The sequence below is a fragment of the Sus scrofa genome, chromosome 6 (genome assembly GCF_054392235.1).
Source record: "Sus scrofa isolate SSC_HxYL_T2T_F1_AM1 chromosome 6, Sscrofa_HxYL_maternal_Yorkshire_Landrace_v2.0, whole genome shotgun sequence".
NCBI lineage: Eukaryota > Metazoa > Chordata > Mammalia > Artiodactyla > Suidae > Sus > Sus scrofa.
The window spans coordinates 31,578,477-31,597,178 of NC_139388.1; the positions used below are offsets into that span (position 1 = coordinate 31,578,477).

General features: G+C 48.5%; 2 protein-coding genes across 6 annotated transcripts in view; one reads left to right on the forward strand and one right to left on the reverse strand.

Annotated features, from left to right (window-relative positions):
* LOC146402281 (liver carboxylesterase-like) overlaps positions 1-7,954 on the reverse strand; it is a 28,568-nt gene extending 20,614 nt beyond the window's left edge. For 2 of the 4 annotated variants that reach the window (XM_084960222.1, XM_084960224.1), the window contains exons 1-2: positions 7,866-7,954; positions 4,579-4,783 (exon numbers count right to left, since the gene is read on the reverse strand). In XM_084960222.1, coding sequence (XP_084816348.1) covers positions 4,579-4,783; positions 7,866-7,917 — 257 coding nt within the window. In that variant the 5' untranslated portion in view covers positions 7,918-7,954. Of the gene's footprint in view, positions 1-4,578; positions 4,787-7,865 lie in introns of all 4 variants that reach the window. The other 2 variants (XM_084960221.1, XM_084960223.1) reach the window with 1 other exon arrangement.
* LOC146402280 (uncharacterized) overlaps positions 1-18,702 on the forward strand; it is a 73,830-nt gene that overhangs the window by 46,341 nt on the left and 8,787 nt on the right. Inside the window, exon 6 of one of the 2 annotated variants that reach the window (XR_014805859.1) lies at positions 4,955-5,244. The gene's annotated coding sequence lies outside the window, so the exon portion shown is untranslated. Of the gene's footprint in view, positions 1-4,954; positions 5,245-18,702 lie in introns of those variants that run through there. The other variant, XR_014805860.1, reaches the window with a different exon arrangement.

The window sequence follows — 18,702 nt, forward strand, 5'->3', positions numbered from 1 at the left end:
GGCTAGGGTCTAATCAGAGCTGTAGCCACCAGCCTATGCCACAGCCACTGCAACGCCAGATCTGAGCCGCGTCTGCGACCCCCACCACGGCTCACGGCAATGCCGGATCCTTAACCCACTGAGCGAGGCCAGGGATCGAACCCGTAACCTCATGGTTCCTAGTCGGATTCGTTAACCACTGCGCCACGACGGGAACTCCTAAATTCTCCTTAAATATTAACTGATTTAATCTTCAGATAGCCCCATGATATAGGTTCTATTATTATCCCCATTTTGCAGTTGAGAAAGCTGAGGCGCAGAGAGATTAGGGAATCTGCCCAAGGTCACACAGCCAGGAGCAACCACACTCTGTCCTGCACACTGTCTGTGCTTATGTTTCCCAGAACATTACAAGCCACATTTCTGATCTCAGTGTCCCCAGAAAGCAGGCATCACTGGTCCCAGTATGTAGATGTGGTAGCTGAGGCACTAAGGTGCTTGGATGACACAGCTGTCAAGTAGCAGAGTCAGAACCCCAAAGAGATCCTCTTGATTTCCACCCGGGGGGAACGTTCCCTAGGTCAATGCTGGGCATATTATTTATAAAGGAAGAAAATCAAAAATTAAAGACTCAGGAGTTCCCGCTGTGGCTCAGGGTGATGAGCCAGACTAGTACCCATGAGGATGCCAGTTTGATCCCTGGCCTCGCTCAGTGGGTTAAGGATCCAGTAGTGCTGTGAGCTGCGGTGTCGTCACAGACGGGGCTTGGATCTGGCATTGCTGTGGCTGTGGCCTAGGCAGGCAGCTACAGCTCCAATTTGACCCCCTAGCCTGGGAACCGCCATGTGCTCCAGGTGTGGCCCCAAAAGCAAAAAAAGAAAAAAACATTCTAGAGATAAGTGTCTTATTATTCTACAAAAAAGATTCAACGTCTCTAGTGTTCAGATAAATGCAGAATGGAAAGCATAATTATATATTTAATGATGATGATAATTATTATCATAATTTTGCCTATTCAGTAGCCAAAAAAAGTTTTAATAAATCCAAGCATACCAAAAATTCAGTTAATGGAGTGTAGTTGGACTATTTCTGGAAGGAACTTTGTATTTATTTTTATTTTTTTTCTTTTGTGTTCAGGGCCACACTTGTGGCATCTGGAGGTTCCCAGGCTAGGGACTGACTCGGAGCTGTAGCTGCCGGCCTACATCACAGCCACAGCAACTCCAGATCTGAGCCGCGTTTGCGACTTACACCACAGTTCACGGCAACGCCAGATCCTTAACCCACTGAGCGGGGCCGTGGATCGAACCATCATCCTCAAGGATACTAGTCGTTAACTGCTGAGCCAGGACGGGAACTCCTGGAAGCAAACTGTTAACATACTCTTACTCAGAAATGTAATTTCTTGGAGGTCCTGTCGTGGCTCAGAGGTTAACGAATCCGACTAGGAACCATGAGGTTGCGGGTGGATCCCTGGTCTTGCTTATTGAGTTAAGGATCCGGATTTGCCGTGAGCTGTGGTGTAGGTCGCAGACGCGGCTCGGATCCGGCATTGCTGTGGCTCTGGCGCAGGCCTGTGGTTGCAGCTCCGATTTGACCCCTAGCCTGGGAACCTCCATGTGCCATAGGAGCGGCCCTAGGAAAAGCAAAAAAAAAGCAAAAAAAAAGAAATGTAATTTCTTGGAACTTCTCCAAAAATATTCATGAATTTGCATGACGATTTAGGTACAGAATGTTCCTCACAGTACTAATTATATATTATTGCAAAAATCTGGAACAGTCGATAAGGAATTGGGTAAATAAATTAAGACGCCGTGAATAAAGTACTGCGACTGTTAGTGTCAGGTAGTGATATTTAATGACATAGAGTGATCTCATGATGTACTTCAGTGAGCAAAACAGGCATGCAAAGTGTCTGTAGAGTGTGATAGGCTATTGTGATGTCAGAAGACCTATAGGAGTTCCTCGGTGGCTCAGTCAGTTAAGAATCAATCCGGTTTGGCCACTGCTGTGCTTCTCGGTACTCCTGTGGTATGGGTTTGATCCCTGGCCCGGAAACCTCCCAATGCTGAGGGCACAGCCAAAAACAGAAAAAGAAAGAAAGAAAGAACGGTATGTTTGAACTTTGTCCAGCTTCTGCTGAAGAGCTCTAAAACCCTTGGGATTTCCTGAGCGATGAGAGCACCAAAGGTTAACAAGGTGATTGGGGACCTCACCTAAGGATGCAAGTTGGGTGCCAGAACCACCGTGTGATTCCAGGGTTGGAACTTGCCGTCACAGCCCCCTGACCGCTGGAAAAGGTCGGGAAAAGGGAGATGGGCTGGAGGGGGAACTCGTGCCCAATGGCCAGTGGTTTCAGTCATCCTGCCCGTGTCACAAAGCCTCCAGAAACCCCAAAAGGACAGGGTTCGGAGAGCTGCCTGGCTGGTGACCCCAAACTCTTCTCAGGGCGACCGTGCCGGGCCCCAAGCGCCAGGAGGCTGGCAGCCGCTTTGTCACGGGCCTCATCTTGTGGGTCTCCCGCTGGCTAGTGCTCTGTACCTTTACTATGCGTCCTGCTAAGCGGCTCCTCTAGCGAGTAAACCAGTTTTCTGAGTGCTGGGAGCTGCTCTAGCAAATTAATAGAACCCAAGGAGGGGGGCCCGGGCACCTCTGATTCAAAACCACTCCGTCAGAGGCCTGGGTAACAACCTGGACGTGGAGCTGGCATCGAAGGCAGAGGGAAGTATTGGGGGACTGTGCCCTGAACCTGTGGACTCTGGCGCCGACTCTGGGGACAGAGGGTCACAATCAGTTGAAATGTCGCACGCCCACATAGCGGGAGAACTGCTGTCTGGTGTGGAAGAGAGCACACACGTGAGACCTGGAGTCAGAAAGTTATGTGATCCCATTTTGAGGGGGAAAATCTGCCACAGATAAAAGACTGGAACCATAGAATCAAAAAAATGAACGGCAGGTCTCCCTAGGTGGTGGAATTGTGTATGATTTTCACCTTCTCTGCTTTACTTACCGGTACCTCCTCACTTGTAGGTAATACGTATTTTTATTGCTTTTGCAGTCAGGAAATAAAACATATACTTGCATTAAAAAATGAAACTTGGAGTTCCTGTCGTGGCACAGTGGTTAACGAATCCGACTAGGAACCATGAGGTTGTGGGTTCGGTCCCTGCCCTTGCTCAGTGGGTTAGGGATCTGGCGTTGCCGTGAACTGTGGTGTAGGTTGCAAACGCGGCTCGGATCCCAAGTTGCTGTGGTCCTGGCGTAGGCTGGTGGCTACCGCTCCGAATGGACCCATAGCCTGGAAAACTCCATATGCCACAGGAGCAGCCCAAGAAATGGCAAAAAACCAAAAAAAAAAAAAAAAGAAAGAAACTTCTTGCTTGCAACCAGGAAATATAAACAGTGAATGTTATTTTAACAGAAAGGGAGGAAGGAAGAAAGGGAGTAAGGAGAAAGGAAAAAAGCGCAGCAAGAGGCAGGACCCTGAAAATTTTCAGAAGACTTGTGCCAAGATAAATATGGTCTGAATCAGTGCTTGGCAGCTGTCCCAGGTGCCCTGGGGCACAGCGGGGAGTTCTCTTGGCCCAACTTGGCCAGGTAGCTGGAACACATCAACCACGACTCTGCTTGTGACTGGGGTGTGGACACATCTGGGATTTGGGAACTTGCCCAATCAACACCCCAAAGCCCTACCCACTCATGCCCGCCTCCTGGCCCACCTCGCTCCCCACTGTGGCCAAGTTCAAGGAGAATACAGCGAATTGTGAAAATGAATACAGGGGAACCATCACTGAAAAATGGAATCCCGAGGTCAGGAGGGGGCGCTCAAGGAACATTCCACTCCACCTAAGCATGGCTCTGACTAGGAAGAGGAACTTTGCACCTCTGGCTGGAAGTGACCCAGTTTATTTACTACAGGAAAGATTCCTCCGTGCCTGGCAACGGCTCAGCCAATGCGGGACTGTCATAACACAGCCAATTAACATCCACGAAATGACAAACTCCCAGTTTCCTCCAAAGGATTTTTCTGTATAATGGTCCCGCCCAAATTCTCCTTTTCTACAGAAGGGTTTACTTTCCTTTGTCTTACCAAACTTGCATGTGGTGCCCCCTCCAGTTGCACGTCCAAACTGCAAGTCTTTGCTGCTCCCAATACATCCCTGGGTTTGCCTGTAACATACCTGGCTGGGTGACTGTTCTAGATTGCTAGAGCATTACCTCTGAGTCCCCTCGCCTGCTCTCCTTTCTGTTTTCGTCCACAGGACTTACCGTCTTCTAACACATGACACAATCGATTTGTTAGCCTGCGTATTGTGTAGTAACCCTCTGCCCCTGCTACAGTGCAGCTCAGAGAGGCTGGGAGGTTTGTTCTGTTCACGAGTAGATGCCAGGAAAATAGACCATGGCTGGCAAAGTTGCTCAATAAGTACTAGTTGAATGAGGGGCTCCAGAACGCTGTGAGAGTTCTGGAATGTTTGTAAAGATCTACAATCTTATGAGGTTTCCAGACCAAGGTAGGAGTCAGTCAGAGGACTGCCTTGGCTCCTTCCTGCATCCCTTTGAGGCCACCATCCCCGCTGAGAGATGCCCCTGGCTTACATGGGAGGGTAGGAGGTGGTGTTCTTCACGAAGCTCCATGGTTCTGCAGGCTGCGGCGGAGCAAACCTCAAGGATCCGAGAGGGGGCTTGGCAAAAGGGACTCCCAGGAAGACGGCCACCGGCTGTGCCAGGCCTTCTAAGCTGACGTACTTCCCCAGGACTCGGCCCTGGGCAGTGTCCACAACAGGCGGCGAGGCTGGCTGCCCTGCTGGACATTGGGAGGAAATGAGGACCTGTCAGTGGTGAAGGTTTGAGCTGGATGCTAGGTGGGTCCTGCCGCTGTCGGTGTGTCCCGGACGAGTCGGCTCAACGCTCCAAGCCTCAGTGTCTTCGTCCAGAAAAGAGAGGGACCCTGACTGTCCTTCCTTCCTCACAGGGCTGGGTGAAGGAGGGAGCGGAACTGGAGCTATCCCAGCATCAGGTGCAAAAGAAATGCAGGAAGGATTCCTGCTGGGAAGGAAGAAGGCGCTCAGTTTCCACACCCAGGAGCCTCCGGCAACAATCATCCATCGGACCCCGGCGGCGCTGAGCTGGGCGCTGGGTGAGAGGAGGAACAAGAGGCGGCCGCTCTTCTCAGAAGTCGGACCTCATGGGGAGAACGAGCCCCATACACGCCCGACCCTACAGCTGGGAAGACAGCGGTCGGTGTCCTGGCACAGGAACCAAGTAAGTCCCCAGAGGAGAGGGAAGAGGGAGGGAGGTCCCCGGATTGGTGGCCTCGTGGAGGCAGTGACTTGGAGCTGGGCTTGCAGGAGGGCAAGGGGTGGCAAGGCGGGGGTGGCGGGGTGGGAAAGGGGTTGGAAAGGTACAAACAGCGATGCGAACGGGCAGAGGCGAGGCTCAGGGCCAGCAAAGGGCAAGGCCTGCCTGGGGAGGAAGAGAGGGCCCAGCGGGAGCAGGAAGAGGAACGGGGAGTGGAAGGTCATCCTGGAAAGAGACAGGGTCAGGTCCGGGAGGGTCTGCAAGCCAAGGAGTCAGGCTTGACTGAGGCTGGAAGTGAGCACGGCGAACTGTTCTGGAGCAAGAGAGAGACACAACCCGCCCGAGGAGGCTCCTGCTGGAGGCTCTGAGCAGGGTCCCCCAGAGGGAGAGAGGCTGCGGGCAGAGGCTGCGGGATCCCCTCCCGTGGAGCACACAGGTCTTTCTCCCTGAGTGCAAGCGCGTCCCCCGGCAGCTTCCACCCCAGGCCTGTCCCGCCTGCTCTGGGACCCCGTCCCGCACCCCCAGGGGGCAGGCGGCCTGAGGACCGTGTTCATGCCCAGCCCTCGACGCTTCTCTTGGCCGTCCTCAGTAGCCTCGGTTGGGTTAAGCAGCCTAACGGGAGGCCAGCTCTAGCCTCTCAGCCTCCCAGCTGCTCCCCTGTGCATACAGACAGAAGGTCAACGTCTCCCTCAAAAGATCTGGTCTCACAGAAGAATATGCGACGACGAGCTGCAAGAGAGATGAAGTGGACAGAAGCCCCACTGGCCAGGGTGAAGAAGTGGCGTGCTGGGCTGAGAGGCAAAGGCCAGATGGTGACAGCAGCAGTGGCCACTTATGCTCTGGGTAATGTTCATATCTTGAGCGTTTATGATGTGCCACGTGCTTGTGCCAGTTCCTTGGACGAATCTCTACAAAAGCTTTGCTAGGTAGGTGTCAGTATGCCCATGTGATAGATGAGGAAACTGAGCAAATGGAGGCAGCCAGTATAAACCTTCTGAAGGTGGAAATGATATGGCCCTGCCAGGATGTAACCGGGTAAGGGTCGAATCCACTCCTCCTTGGGAGGAGTTCTTAGCCTGCTCTTACCCTCGGTTCCTGGCCTCTCCCCATGGCACAGCACCAGGAAGAAGATAAAACCCAGATGGAGCCTGGGCTGTCAGGGCTTGGCCGTCAGAGCAATGGCTCTGGATTCAGGGGCTGGTGATGGAATCCAGAGTGGGATTTACCAGTTGACCTTGGGAAAAAACATTTCCCTCTAGACTCACTTTCCCCATCCAGAAAGTGGCATGGATGCATTCTGAGTTTCCTGTTGCATCCTGTATTAATCACATCTTTTCTGTCCTTTGTTCTGAAGCTCTGACGCCCGGGGCCTTGCTGACTCTGGAGGGACTGCCCCTCCCAGCGTGAGACAATCCTGGAGATGCCTTCCCATCGGGCTAGATCCTGTACCCTATCTGGCTTCTTTATGGGGCTCTCACACACCTGCCCACTGTCATCCTGCCCTTATCACTCCAGGGCCAAGTACCTGACATTGTGGCCAGTCCCTGTGCTCCAGAAACTGTTCAAATTGCCTATTTTGCCCTTCCTCTCCCTCTTCTGCCACCAACTAAGATAAAAGCTCTTCAATTCCTCCCTCCTGCCCCTGCCTCATGACCCACCCATTACTTCCCCTCCTGGCTCACCATGGTTAGGCTGCAGCCCCTTCTCTGGGGAACTATGAGTCATCAAATCATCTTTTTAATAGCAGTTGACTCCTGATCTATGCCCCTTAGAATACCCCTAAATTGTCTATTAATACACTTTTAAACAACTCCTGGAGTTCCCGTTGTGGCTTAGCAGATTAAGAACCTAACATAGTGTCTATGAGAATGTTGGTCAATCCCTGGCCTCGTTGAGTGGGTTGAAGATCTGGCATTGCCGTGAGCTGCAGCGTAAGTAGGTCCCAGATGTGGCTCAGATGTGGCTGGCAACTGCAGCTCTGATTCAACCCCTAGCCTAGGAAATTTCATGCTGCAGGTGAAGCCATAAAAAGAAATAATAAAATAACTCCTTAATCCTGTTTTTTGCACTCTCTCCATTCCAAGCACTGCTTAGAAACAGCCCATTTCAACCTCACAACGGCCCAGTGAGGTAGATACAGTTGTTTAGAAGGGGGAAACTGAGGCACAAGAAAACAAAGTCCCTTGCCTAAGGACACAGTGCTGGTAAATGCCCAGCTGGGATGTGAACCCACACACGAGCATATCTTCAGTGTCTGTATATTCCGGTAAGCCTCACTCCTTGCTTTGGCCACAGCCATGTTCATAATCAGGAGGAAAATCCACGGAGGTTTCCAGAGTCTCCACTGGGGTGAAGGAGGTTGGCCAGGTGTCCTCCTCTGGTGTGGGGCGGGCAGCTGAATCTAGGGTGTTTACTGTCCACTGTGTCCCCTGCTGCAGTGGATTGGCTGGGCTAGACTGTCCCAGTCCCCAGAGCCTGCACAGCCTCAGACCTGTCACACCTTTGCCCTGTACAGATCGTTGCCACCTCGTCCCTGACAAGGATTTCCAAAGGTCCCCAACTACTTGCATTTCAGGAGGACTCACCCCAAGTTGCAGAAGAGGCGAGGGAGGTCAGGACCAGCGGGAGAAGCCACATCTTGGAAGGATGGCAGCTCCTGTGCCTGCAGGTCTTTGGCTGCTCAGAGGGCGCTGATTCAGTCCCGCCCACTTACTGCTCCCGCCCCTGCCACTCAATAGCCTCACCGGGAGAAAAAGAAAAGCTCTCTTCCCTTCCCTGCCAGTGATCACTGGGGCCTATAAGCCACGGCCTTCCAGAGTTTACTCTCTTAAATGAAGAACCTGAATTAACTCTCCAATACAGACGGCCACAGGGTCTTCAAACAACTTCTCTCTTAAGGATTTCTCCCTTCCTGGACGCTAACCTCAGGGCGATGTGAGCTTCCCAAAGGCAGCTTCAAGCAGACAGATGCCTTTGGGCAAGAGGAGGCTTTAGTCTGGGGTCCTCAGAACAACTTGAAATCATTCAGAGACACTCCCAGCCTCACAGCTGCTCAGCTGAGGAATTTAGGGCAAATCTCTTCATTTCTCTAGGCTTCTGTTTCATAGAGCTCCATGCTCTTATCTTGGAAGCATGTTAAATTTCAACCAGCCTCTCTTCTGATTCTTAAATTAACTTTACACATTCCTACCAGGTGACTCAGCCTCCTGTTGCACACCCTCCAGGTCAGGGAACTCACTACCTATCTAGGCTGGGATCTTTGGATAGAACATCCTTACAGTAAAGGAACTTCATCTCTCCAGAGTCCCCCGCTCTAATTATTCATTCATTCACCCATCCCTCCATCCTTCCTTAGATTTTTTCCTTATACCATTTATATGTTCAACCTCCAAACATTGACGAAATGCCTGGCACAATGCTAGGTGTTGTGGACACAAAGATGAGTTCAAGACATGTTCCCTCTCCTGGAGGAGCTCACATGTAATAGATGAGACAAATGCAGGGAGAGGTGATAGGGCGATTGCAGCGCCATGTGAAAGCACCAATGGGGAGGGACACAGGGGGCTCTGGGTACACCTGGGAGAGTGTCCTTTACCTGCTGGGGCCACAAGGGAGATGTTCAAAGTCTGTTTCAGAGGATCATTAAATGTCCAACTATAGAGAATTCTTCAAACTCACTCTGGTACTGATTCTTAGCTGGCAAAGGCAAGACTATGCACTCACTCAAACTAGTGATGCACAGCTCCATGTATGTATATGGGAGGACAGTCACCCAGTGGGTTAAGAATCTGGCCTTGTCACTGCTGTGGCTCTGGTTGCTGCTGTGGCATGGAGTCAACCCCAACACAGGAACTTCTGCATGCTATGAGGGCAGCCTAAATAAATAAATAAATAAAACAGCACCCTAATAAAGAACACCCCATCTCCATCCACATGGAACAATCCAGGCTGTCTCCTTAAGCAGACAACAAGGCTGTTTCTAATCAGCACTCATACATACAAGCACCCAGCACACATGGCCACAGCTGCTCAGGCATAGCCATCCTGCCTTTTGCCCTGGCCAGTGGCCTTTGCAACTTGGGACACAGACCTGTCTGTTAGACAATAATGACTCTTAAGATGCTGTGTCTGCAAAAATAAGGGTGAATTATTCTCCCAGTCCCAGACTACTGTCTCAAAGAAACATGTCTCCTCAGTCAGAATTCAGGCTCTTTTTGTACAAGAAAGGGGACAGGGAGCAGTAGTGTGGTTAGTTGTTACAAACTTCTTGGTACAGAAATCCTTTGTTGCTGTCGCTGTCTGTGGAGGTCAGGTCACGGTCAGGTCACCATGTTTCTCTAATCCTCCAACAAAGCAAATGGTATTCTCTCTTCTGCAACTTTTTCTCTAAAAATGTAATATTTTAAAGGTGCTATCTTTGAGAATAGGTTAACCTGTATGTTTCAGGCTACAGGATGACTAAGCACAAGTGACAGAGGACAAAGGTTAAAGGAAAAGGCACAGACCTAATGCGGAATCAAAAATGTCCTTCCCTAGTAGACTATTTTCTACAAGTTTTCATATTAACTTGGTTTTAGTTATCTGGAGTCCATACCTAGGAGTGAAATTGCTGGGAAATATGGTAATTACATGTTTAATTTGTGAGGAACTGCCACGTTTTGTCCCAAAGCAGCCATAAATTTATTATAATCTGTTTTTCCTCTTCACAACAGATCAGGACTAGCTTCCCTTGTCAATAAATAGAGGTGTTACTAGTTTGAATGAAAGCATAGTATTTCCTCAGCCAGCAGTACGAGAGTGAACTTAGAGACTATCCTCGTGTTGGACACTTAAAGATTCTCTGAAACAGGCTTTGAGCATCTATCTTCCTTGTGGCCTCAGCAGGTAAAGGACACCCTCCCAGGTGTACCCAGAGCCCCCTGTGTCCCTCCCCATTGGTGCTTTCTCGTGGCGCTGCAATCGCCCTATCACCTCTCCCTGCATCTGTCTCATCTATTACATGTGAGCTCCTCCAGGAGAGGGAACATGTCTTGAACTCATCTTTGTGTCCACAACACCTAGCATTGCGCCAGGCATTTGGAGAATAGAACATAAATGAAATGATGAATAAATTGAAGGATAGGCGGATGCTTGGAGCCAAGGACTGTAGAGAGATGGAGTTCCTGTACTACAAGGACAGTATGTCCAAGGATATCTCCATGGAGTAGTACTGAGTCCACTGACCCTGGAGGTGTGCAACAGGAGGTTGAGTCACTTGGTAAGAATATCGTCAAATTAATTTAAGAATCAGAAGGGAGAGAGTTCCCATTGTGGCTCCTGTGTAATGAACCCAACTAGTAGCCATGAGGGTGCAGGTTTGATACCTGGACAAGCTCAGTGAGTTAAGGATCCAGCGTTGCCTTGAGCTGAGGTATAGGTTGCAGATGTGGAGCGGATCCTGCAATGCTGTGGCTGTGGTGTAGGCCGGCAGCTGTAGCTCCACTTCAGCCACTACCCTGGGAACATCCGTACGCCATAGATGCAGCCCTAAAAAGAAAAAAAAAAAGAAAAAAGAATCAGAAGGGAAACTGGCTGAAATTTAAGATTCTTCCAAAATAAGAGCATGTAACTCTATGAAACAGAAAACCAGGGGAATGAAACAATTTGACCCATTTTAAGTAGAGTTTTGTCCTGATATATGCCCAAGAGTGGGATTGCGGGGTCATATGGTAGTTCTGTGTATAGTTTCCTAAGCTACCTCCATACTGTTTTCCATAGTGGTTGTACAGCCTACATTCCCACCAACAGTGCAGGAGGGTTCCCCTTCCTCCACACCCCCTCCAGCATTTGTTATTTGCGGGCTTAGTAACGATGGCCATTCCGACGGGTGTGAGATGGTATCTCATGGTGGTTTTGACTTGCATTGCTCTAAAAATCAGTGATGTTGAGCACTGTTTCAAGTGCTTGTTGGCCATCCGTATATCTTCCTTGGAGAAACGTCTCTTCGGGTCCTTTGCCCATCTTTCAATTGGGCTGTTGGCTTTTTTGCTGTTGAGTTGTATAAGTTGCTTGTACATCCTAGGGATAAAGCCCTTGTCCGTTGCATCGTTTGAAACTGTTTTCTCCCATTCTGTAAGTTGTCTTTTTGTTTTCTCTTTGGTTTCCTTTGCTGTGCAAAAGCTTGTCAGTTCGATTAGGTCCCATGGGTTTATTTTGGCTTTTATTTCTGTTGCTTTGGGAGACTGACCTGAGAAAACATTTGTGGGGCTGATGTCAGAGAATGTTCTGCCTATGTTCTCTTCCAGGAGTTTGATGGTGTCTTGGCTTCTGCTTCAGTCTTGCAGCCATTTTGAGTTTGTTTTGGTGCATGGTGTGAGGGTGTGTTCTAGTTTCGCTGATTTGCGTTCGTTCAGCTGTCCACGTTTCCCAGCGATACTTGCTGAGAAGACTGTCTTTTTCCCATTCTATATTCTTGCCTCTTTTGTCAAAGATTAATTGGCCATAGGTGTCTGGGTTTATTTCTGGGTTCTCGATTCTGTTCCATTGGTCTGTCTGTTCAGTTCCACACTGGCTGGATTACTGTGGCTTTGTAATGTCGCCTGAAGTCTGGGAGAGAGATGCCTCCTCCTTGGTTTTCGTTCTTCAGAATTTCTTTGGCACTTCTGGGTCTTTTGTGGTTCCATGTAAAGTTTTGGATTGTTTGTTCTAGTTCTGTGAAAAATGTCATGGGTAATTTGGTAGGGATTGCATTGAATCTGCAGATTGCTTTGGGTAGGGTGGCCATTTTTACAATATTAATTTTCGCAACCCAGGAGCATGGAATGTCTTCCCATTTCTTTACATCTTCTTTAATTTCCTCGATTAATGTTTCATGGTTCTCGGCATGTAAGCCCTTTACCTCCTTGGTCAGGTGTATTCCCAGGTGTTTGATTTGTGGGGGTGCCATTTTAAAAGGTATTGTATTTCCGTATTCCTTTTCTAATAGCTCATTGTTCGTATACAGAAATGCGACTGATTTCTGAATGTTAATCTTATATCCTGCTACTTTGCTGAATGTGTTGATCGGTTCAAGCAGGTTTTTGGGTTGCGTCCTTAGGGTTTTCTATGTAGAGTATCATGTCATCTGCATACAGTGACAGTTTTACCTCTTCTCTTCCTCTTTGGATGCCTTTTATTTCTTTTGTTTGTCAGATTGCTGTGGCTAGGACTTCCAGTACTATGTGGAATAGCAGTGGTGAGAGTGGGCATCCTCGTCTTGTTCCAGATTTTAGTGGGAAGGCTTTCAGCTTTTCTCCATTGAGTATTATATTTGCTGTGGGTTTGTCATAAATGGCTTTGATTCTGTTAAGGGATGTTCCCTCTATACCCACTTTGGTAAGAGGTTTTATCATGAAGGGATGTTGGACGTTTTCTGCATCCATTGAGAGGCTCATGTGGTTTTTTACTTTTCTTCTGTTAATGTGGTGTATGACATTGATTGATTTACAGAACTCTACTTAAAAAAGATACATGCACCCGCATATTCATTGCAGCACTATTCACAATAGCCAAGACATGGAATCAACCCAAATGTCCACTGATAGATGACTAGATCAGGAAGATGTGGTTTACATACACAATGGAATACTACTTGGTCATAAAAAAGAACAAAATAATGCCGTTTGTAGCAACATGGATGGAACTAGAGACTCTCATCCTGAGTGAGGTAAGTCAGAACGTGAAAGATAAATACCATAGGATATCACCTATATCTGGAATCTAATATACGGCACAAAGGAACCTTTCCACAGAAAAGAAATCATGGACTTGGAAAATAGACTTGTGGTTGCTAAGGGGGAAGGGGAGGGAGGGGGAGGGACTGGGAGCTTGGGGTAAATAGATGCAGAATGTTGCTTTCAGGATGGATCAGCAATGGGATCCTGCTGTGTCACACCGGGAACTCTGACTAGTCCCTTATGATGGAACACATAATGTGAGAAAAAAGAATGTATACATGTATGTGTAACTGGGTCACCATGCTGTACAGTACAAAATATATATAGATAGATAGATAGATAGATAGATAGATAGATAGATAGATAGATAAATGATTTTTTAAAAAAAGACAAATGATTTCCCCTAAATTCCCCAGCTGAGCAGCTATGGGGCTGGGAATGGTTCTGAATAATTTCAGGTTGTTCTGAGGACCCCAGACCAAAGCCTCCCATGTCTAAAGGCATCTATCTGCTTGTGGCTGCCTTTGGAAAGCTCACAACACCCTATGGATACAGTCCAAGAAGAGAAAAACCCTTATGAAACAAGTTGTTGAGGAGTCTGTGGCTATCTGTAATTGGAGCATTATCTCTGGGCTGTTAATATAAAGTGGCAGACTCTGAGGGGGTGGGGTGTGACTGAGAGTTCCCAGCTGAAGCCCAGAAAACTTTGGAAGCTCTGGAGAGCTTTTCGGCTGCTGCCTCCTGATTAGGCCACTGGGCAGAAGGGACTGGAGCTAAATGGGGAAGGAGTTGGGGGATGGAACAGGACCCACACAACCCCTGAAACCCTTAGAGACCAGCAGGCACCAGGGCTGCTCTCCTGTGATTGTGCCTCTTTTCTCAGGTCATGACCTCTCTCCCCTCTCCCACAGCTTGGGGTGAGTCCTCCTGAAATGCAAATCACCAGGGGACATTTGGAAATCCTTGTGGGGAGGAGGTGCCAGAGAAGCATACAGGGCAAAAGTTTCCCAGCAGCTCATGCCCTCTGGACTTGGAGCTTTGAGCCCAGCCAATCTGGTGGCCCTGAGCCCAGCCAATCTGGTGGCAGGAGACACAGGGGAGGGTAAGTGCCCAGAGACACACCTGCAGGGGCCCTGTGCAGGCAGGAAATCAGCCAACCTCCTGCCTCACTGCACCTAGTATCTTCCTCTTGATTATTAGCATGGAGGAGGCCAAGCCGTGGAGCGTGACCTCCCAGACTGTGAAGAAGTCCTCTGGGGCCAGAGGATGTGGGTTCCCATCCCAGCTCAGCACTCACTGGCTGCGTGTCCTTAGGCAAGAAGCTTTCCTTTTCTGTGCCTCTGTTGTGCTTCTCTAATGGGGGTGACAGCTCTCTCTACCTCATGGGGCTCTTGTGAGGCTGAAATGCATTGTTGCTTCTGAAGAGTGTCTGGGATGAGAGAGGGTGCAAAGAAGGAATGCATATAAAGAGGTTGTTTTAAAATCTAGACAAATTGAGGTGTGCTAAGGCCCATAAGTCAGGAGGAAACTCCTACTTAGGAGATAGTTTGTTGCTCACATTTCACCAGAGGAGGGGGCCCAGCACCAGATGGTGGGCCACGAGTTGAAGCACCAGGTGGGTCGGGAGGCAGAGGGAGGAGGGAGGAACTGGGGACAAGAAACTTTATCTTGGTTGATTGGGGGCTGCACAAACTAGCCAATTTTAACAAGCTCTGTGGCTTAGAAACCACCCACGGTTTTCAGGTACTTGGCCCTGGAGTGATAAGGGCAGGATGACAGTGGGCAGGTGTGTGAGAGTCCCATAAAGAAGCCAGATGGGGTACAGGCTCTGGCCCACTGGGAAGGCATCTCCAGGATTGTCTCACTCTGGGAAGGGCAGTCCTTCCAGAGTCAGCAAGGCCCCAGGGGTCAGAGCACCAGAACACAGGATAGAAAGACAGGCTAGGAGTTCCCTGGTGGCTAAGCAGTTAAGGATCCAGCCCTGTCACTGCTTTGGCATGAATTCCATCCCTGGCCTGGGAACTTTCACATGCCATGGGTGCCCCTAAAAAATAAATACATAAAAAACAAAAGACACGATGAACACAAGTGTGCAGCAGGAAACTCAGAATGCATCTGTGCCATATTCTGGACGGAGAATCTGAGTCTTAGTGGGAATGTTCTCGTCCAAGGTCAACTGGTAAATCCCACTCCGGATTCTACCTCCAGCTCCTGAATCCAGAGACACTGCTCTGACGGCCAAGCCCTGACAGCCCAGGCTCCATCTGGGTTTTATCTTCTTCCTGGTGCTGAGGCCAGGAACCGAGGGTAAGAGCAGGCTAAGAACTCCTCCCAAGGAGGAGTGGATTCGTCCCTTACCCGGTTACATCCTGGCACGGCCATATCATTTCCACCTTCAGAAGGTTTATACTGGCTGCCTCCATTTGCTCAGTTTCCTCATCTATCACATGGGCATACTGACACCTACCTAGCAAAGCTTTTGTAGAGATTCGTCCAAGGAACTGGCACAAGCACGTGGCACATCATAAACGCTCAATATATGAACATTACCCAGAGCATAAGTGGCCACTGCTGCTGTCACCATCTGGCCTTTGCCTCTCAGCCCAGCACCCCACTTCTTCACCCTGGCCAGTGGGGCTTCTGTCCACTTCATCTCTCTTGCAGCTCGTCGTCGCATATTCTTCTGTGAGACCAGATCTTTTGAGGGAGACGTTGACCTTCTGTCTGTATGCACAGGGGAGCAGCTGGGAGGCTGAGAGGCTAGAGCTGGCCTCCCGTTAGGCTGCTTAACCCAACCGAGGCTACTGAGGACGGCCAAGAGAAGCGTCGAGGGCTGGGCATGAACACGGTCCTCAGGCCGCCTGCCCCCTGGGGGTGCGGGACGGGGTCCCAGAGCAGGCGGGACAGGCCTGGGGTGGAAGCTGCCGGGGGACGCGCTTGCACTCAGGGAGAAAGACCTGTGTGCTCCACGGGAGGGGATCCCGCAGCCTCTGCCCGCAGCCTCTCTCCTTCTGGGGGACCCTGCTCAGAGCCTCCAGCAGGAGCCTCCTCGGGCGGGTTGTGTCTCTCTCTTGCTCCAGAACAGTTCGCCGTGCTCACTTCCAGCCTCAGTCAAGCCTGACTCCTTGGCTTGCAGACCCTCCCGGACCTGACCCTGTCTCTTTCCAGGATGACCTTCCACTCCCCGTTCCTCTTCCTGGTGCAAATATATACCACATAGTATAATCTCAATATCACATCAGCCTGTACAGATACTTTGGATGCCAGCTTCGCAAATGTATATGTGTCTCATGAATATCATTCTATGTGATAAAATATCACAGCCTGACTTGTAATTCTTGCATTACATTGTGCCTTGTATCATAGGTTATTTACTCATCTTTTTTGGGGGATTAAATTTTTCTTGATTTTTTTTTTGTCTTTTTGTCTTTTTAGGGCTGCACCTGCAGCATATGGAGGTTTGCAGGCTAGGGGTCTAATCGGAGCTACAGCTGCCGGCCTATTCCACATCACAGCAATGACAGATCTAAACTGCGTCTGTGACCTACACCACAGCTCATGGAAATGCTGGATCCTTAACCCACTGAGCAAGGCCAGAGATTGAACCTGCAACCTCATAGTTCCTAGTTGGATTCGTTTCCACTGCACCATGACGGGAACTCCTGTTCTTGATGTTTTTAATAATATAAGTAGCACTTGTTGAACATCCCGTAGCTAAATCCTTATGCACACTCATGAATATTTTTGGATAAGTTCCAAAAAATTACATTTCTGGGTCATATTCTTTTTAAGAATATGCACTTTTTAAAAAGGGTTTGGAAAAGCGATGTTTTCACGTTGTAAATAAGGGCCCAGTTGGACAAAGGAATGCACACCTTCAGCCAGATTCCGGTGGAGACCAGTAACCCTGCCACATGGCAGCAATGTTTTCATAATCACTTCTGTGTTGTTGGTTCTATTTACCTCTCACATTTATTGTACATGGCAGGTTCGGAAGCGAATGTTTCACAACCCCAGGCTTTTGCCAGATGTCCTGTCATTAATTCGTAGTATATTGGGTGCTCTCTTGTTTCCCTTTTCAATACCTTATTTGAAGTATTTTGAGGGGTTAAAAAAAGTAAAGAGAAAAGACTTTTCAGACAATCAACTGAATTTATTAGTAGCACATCTGTGTTATAAGAAATGGTAGGAAAGTTCTTCACACAGAAGGAATACGATATAAGAGAAACACTTGTAGGAAAAATGAGTGAATAACAGAAGCGAAGAGCTACAGAAATCTTGTCAATAAAAGGAAATGTAAAATTTGTTTTTCTTCTTTTTAGTCACATTCTAAAGCAAAGAATATTGGTAAACGGTGGATTTAGAGCATAACTAAAAGCAAAATACATGACGAAAAAGATTAGAAGAGAAATGATTAAAGTACCTGATGTAAGGGCCTCACACTTCATGGGAAGTGGGATAATAGTCACCTCTGGGTATCTGTGAGGATTGACCCCAGGGCCCCTGCAGATACCACAGCTCGTGAATCCTCTATGTCCCTTATATAAAATGGCATAGGATTTGCATATAACATACACACATCCTCCTGTTTACTTCATTTTATTTTTTTGAGCTGCATCCACAGCATGCAAAAGTTCCCAGACCAAGGATCATACCCACCACCTACACCACAACAAAAACCCAATCACAGCAGTGACAACACTGGGTTCCCCTGAGCCATCAGGGAAGTCCCTTCCTATTTTTTTTTAATTTTTAAAAAATTTTTTAATTTTTGCTTTTTAGGGCCACACCCATGGAATATGGAAGTTCACAGACTCGGGGTCCAATGGGAGCTAGAGCTGCCAACCTACACCGTAGCTACAGCAGCCAGAGGGATCTGAGCCTCATCTGCAACCTATACCACAGCTCACAGCAATGCAAGATCCCTAACCCACTGAGTGAGACCAGGGATCAAACCCGCATCCTCATGGATACTAGTTGGATTCAGTTCTGCTGAGCTACAATGGGAACTCTTCCCTCCTGTTTACTTTAAATCATCCCTAGATTACTTATCACCCCTAGCACAAGGTAATGCTATGTAAAGAACTGCTGGTAACTATTTCAAGTTCTGCAAATTCAAGCTTTGTTTTTTTAAACTTTCTGGAATTTTTTTCAACATTTTTGATTCATGGTTTGTTGAATCACCAGAGGCAGAGCCAGTGGATATGGAGGTCCAGCTGCACTTGGTATCAGCCCCATAAAGGTCAACACAAGGCCATTGAAAACTCAGCTAATAAGTGGTAAGCAGGATTACTAAATAATTTAATATGCTAAATAATAATACCCACTTATTTTAAAAATTATTAAGAAGTTCAAGGAGTTCCTGTCCTGGCTCAGCGGTAATGAACCTATGCAGGTTCAATCCCTGGCCTCACTTAGGGGGTTAAGATCTGGCGTTGCTATGAGCTGTGGCATGGGCCAGCAGCTGCAGCTCCGATTTGTCCCCTAGCCTGGGAAATTCTATATGCCACAGGTGTGGCCATTGAAAGCAAAAAAAAAAAAAAAAAAAAAAAAAAAAAAAGGCATGCAGTAGGTGCTCAGTATGTTTCCTTATCAACCCACACCATCTGTCTCCTCCATCAGACTGGGAGTTCCTGAGGCCAGGGCTATTGCTCCTTGCTGGAAGAACAATGGGGCTGGTGAAAGAATGAAGGCATGCCTGAGTGAATACATCCATCCCAGATAATGC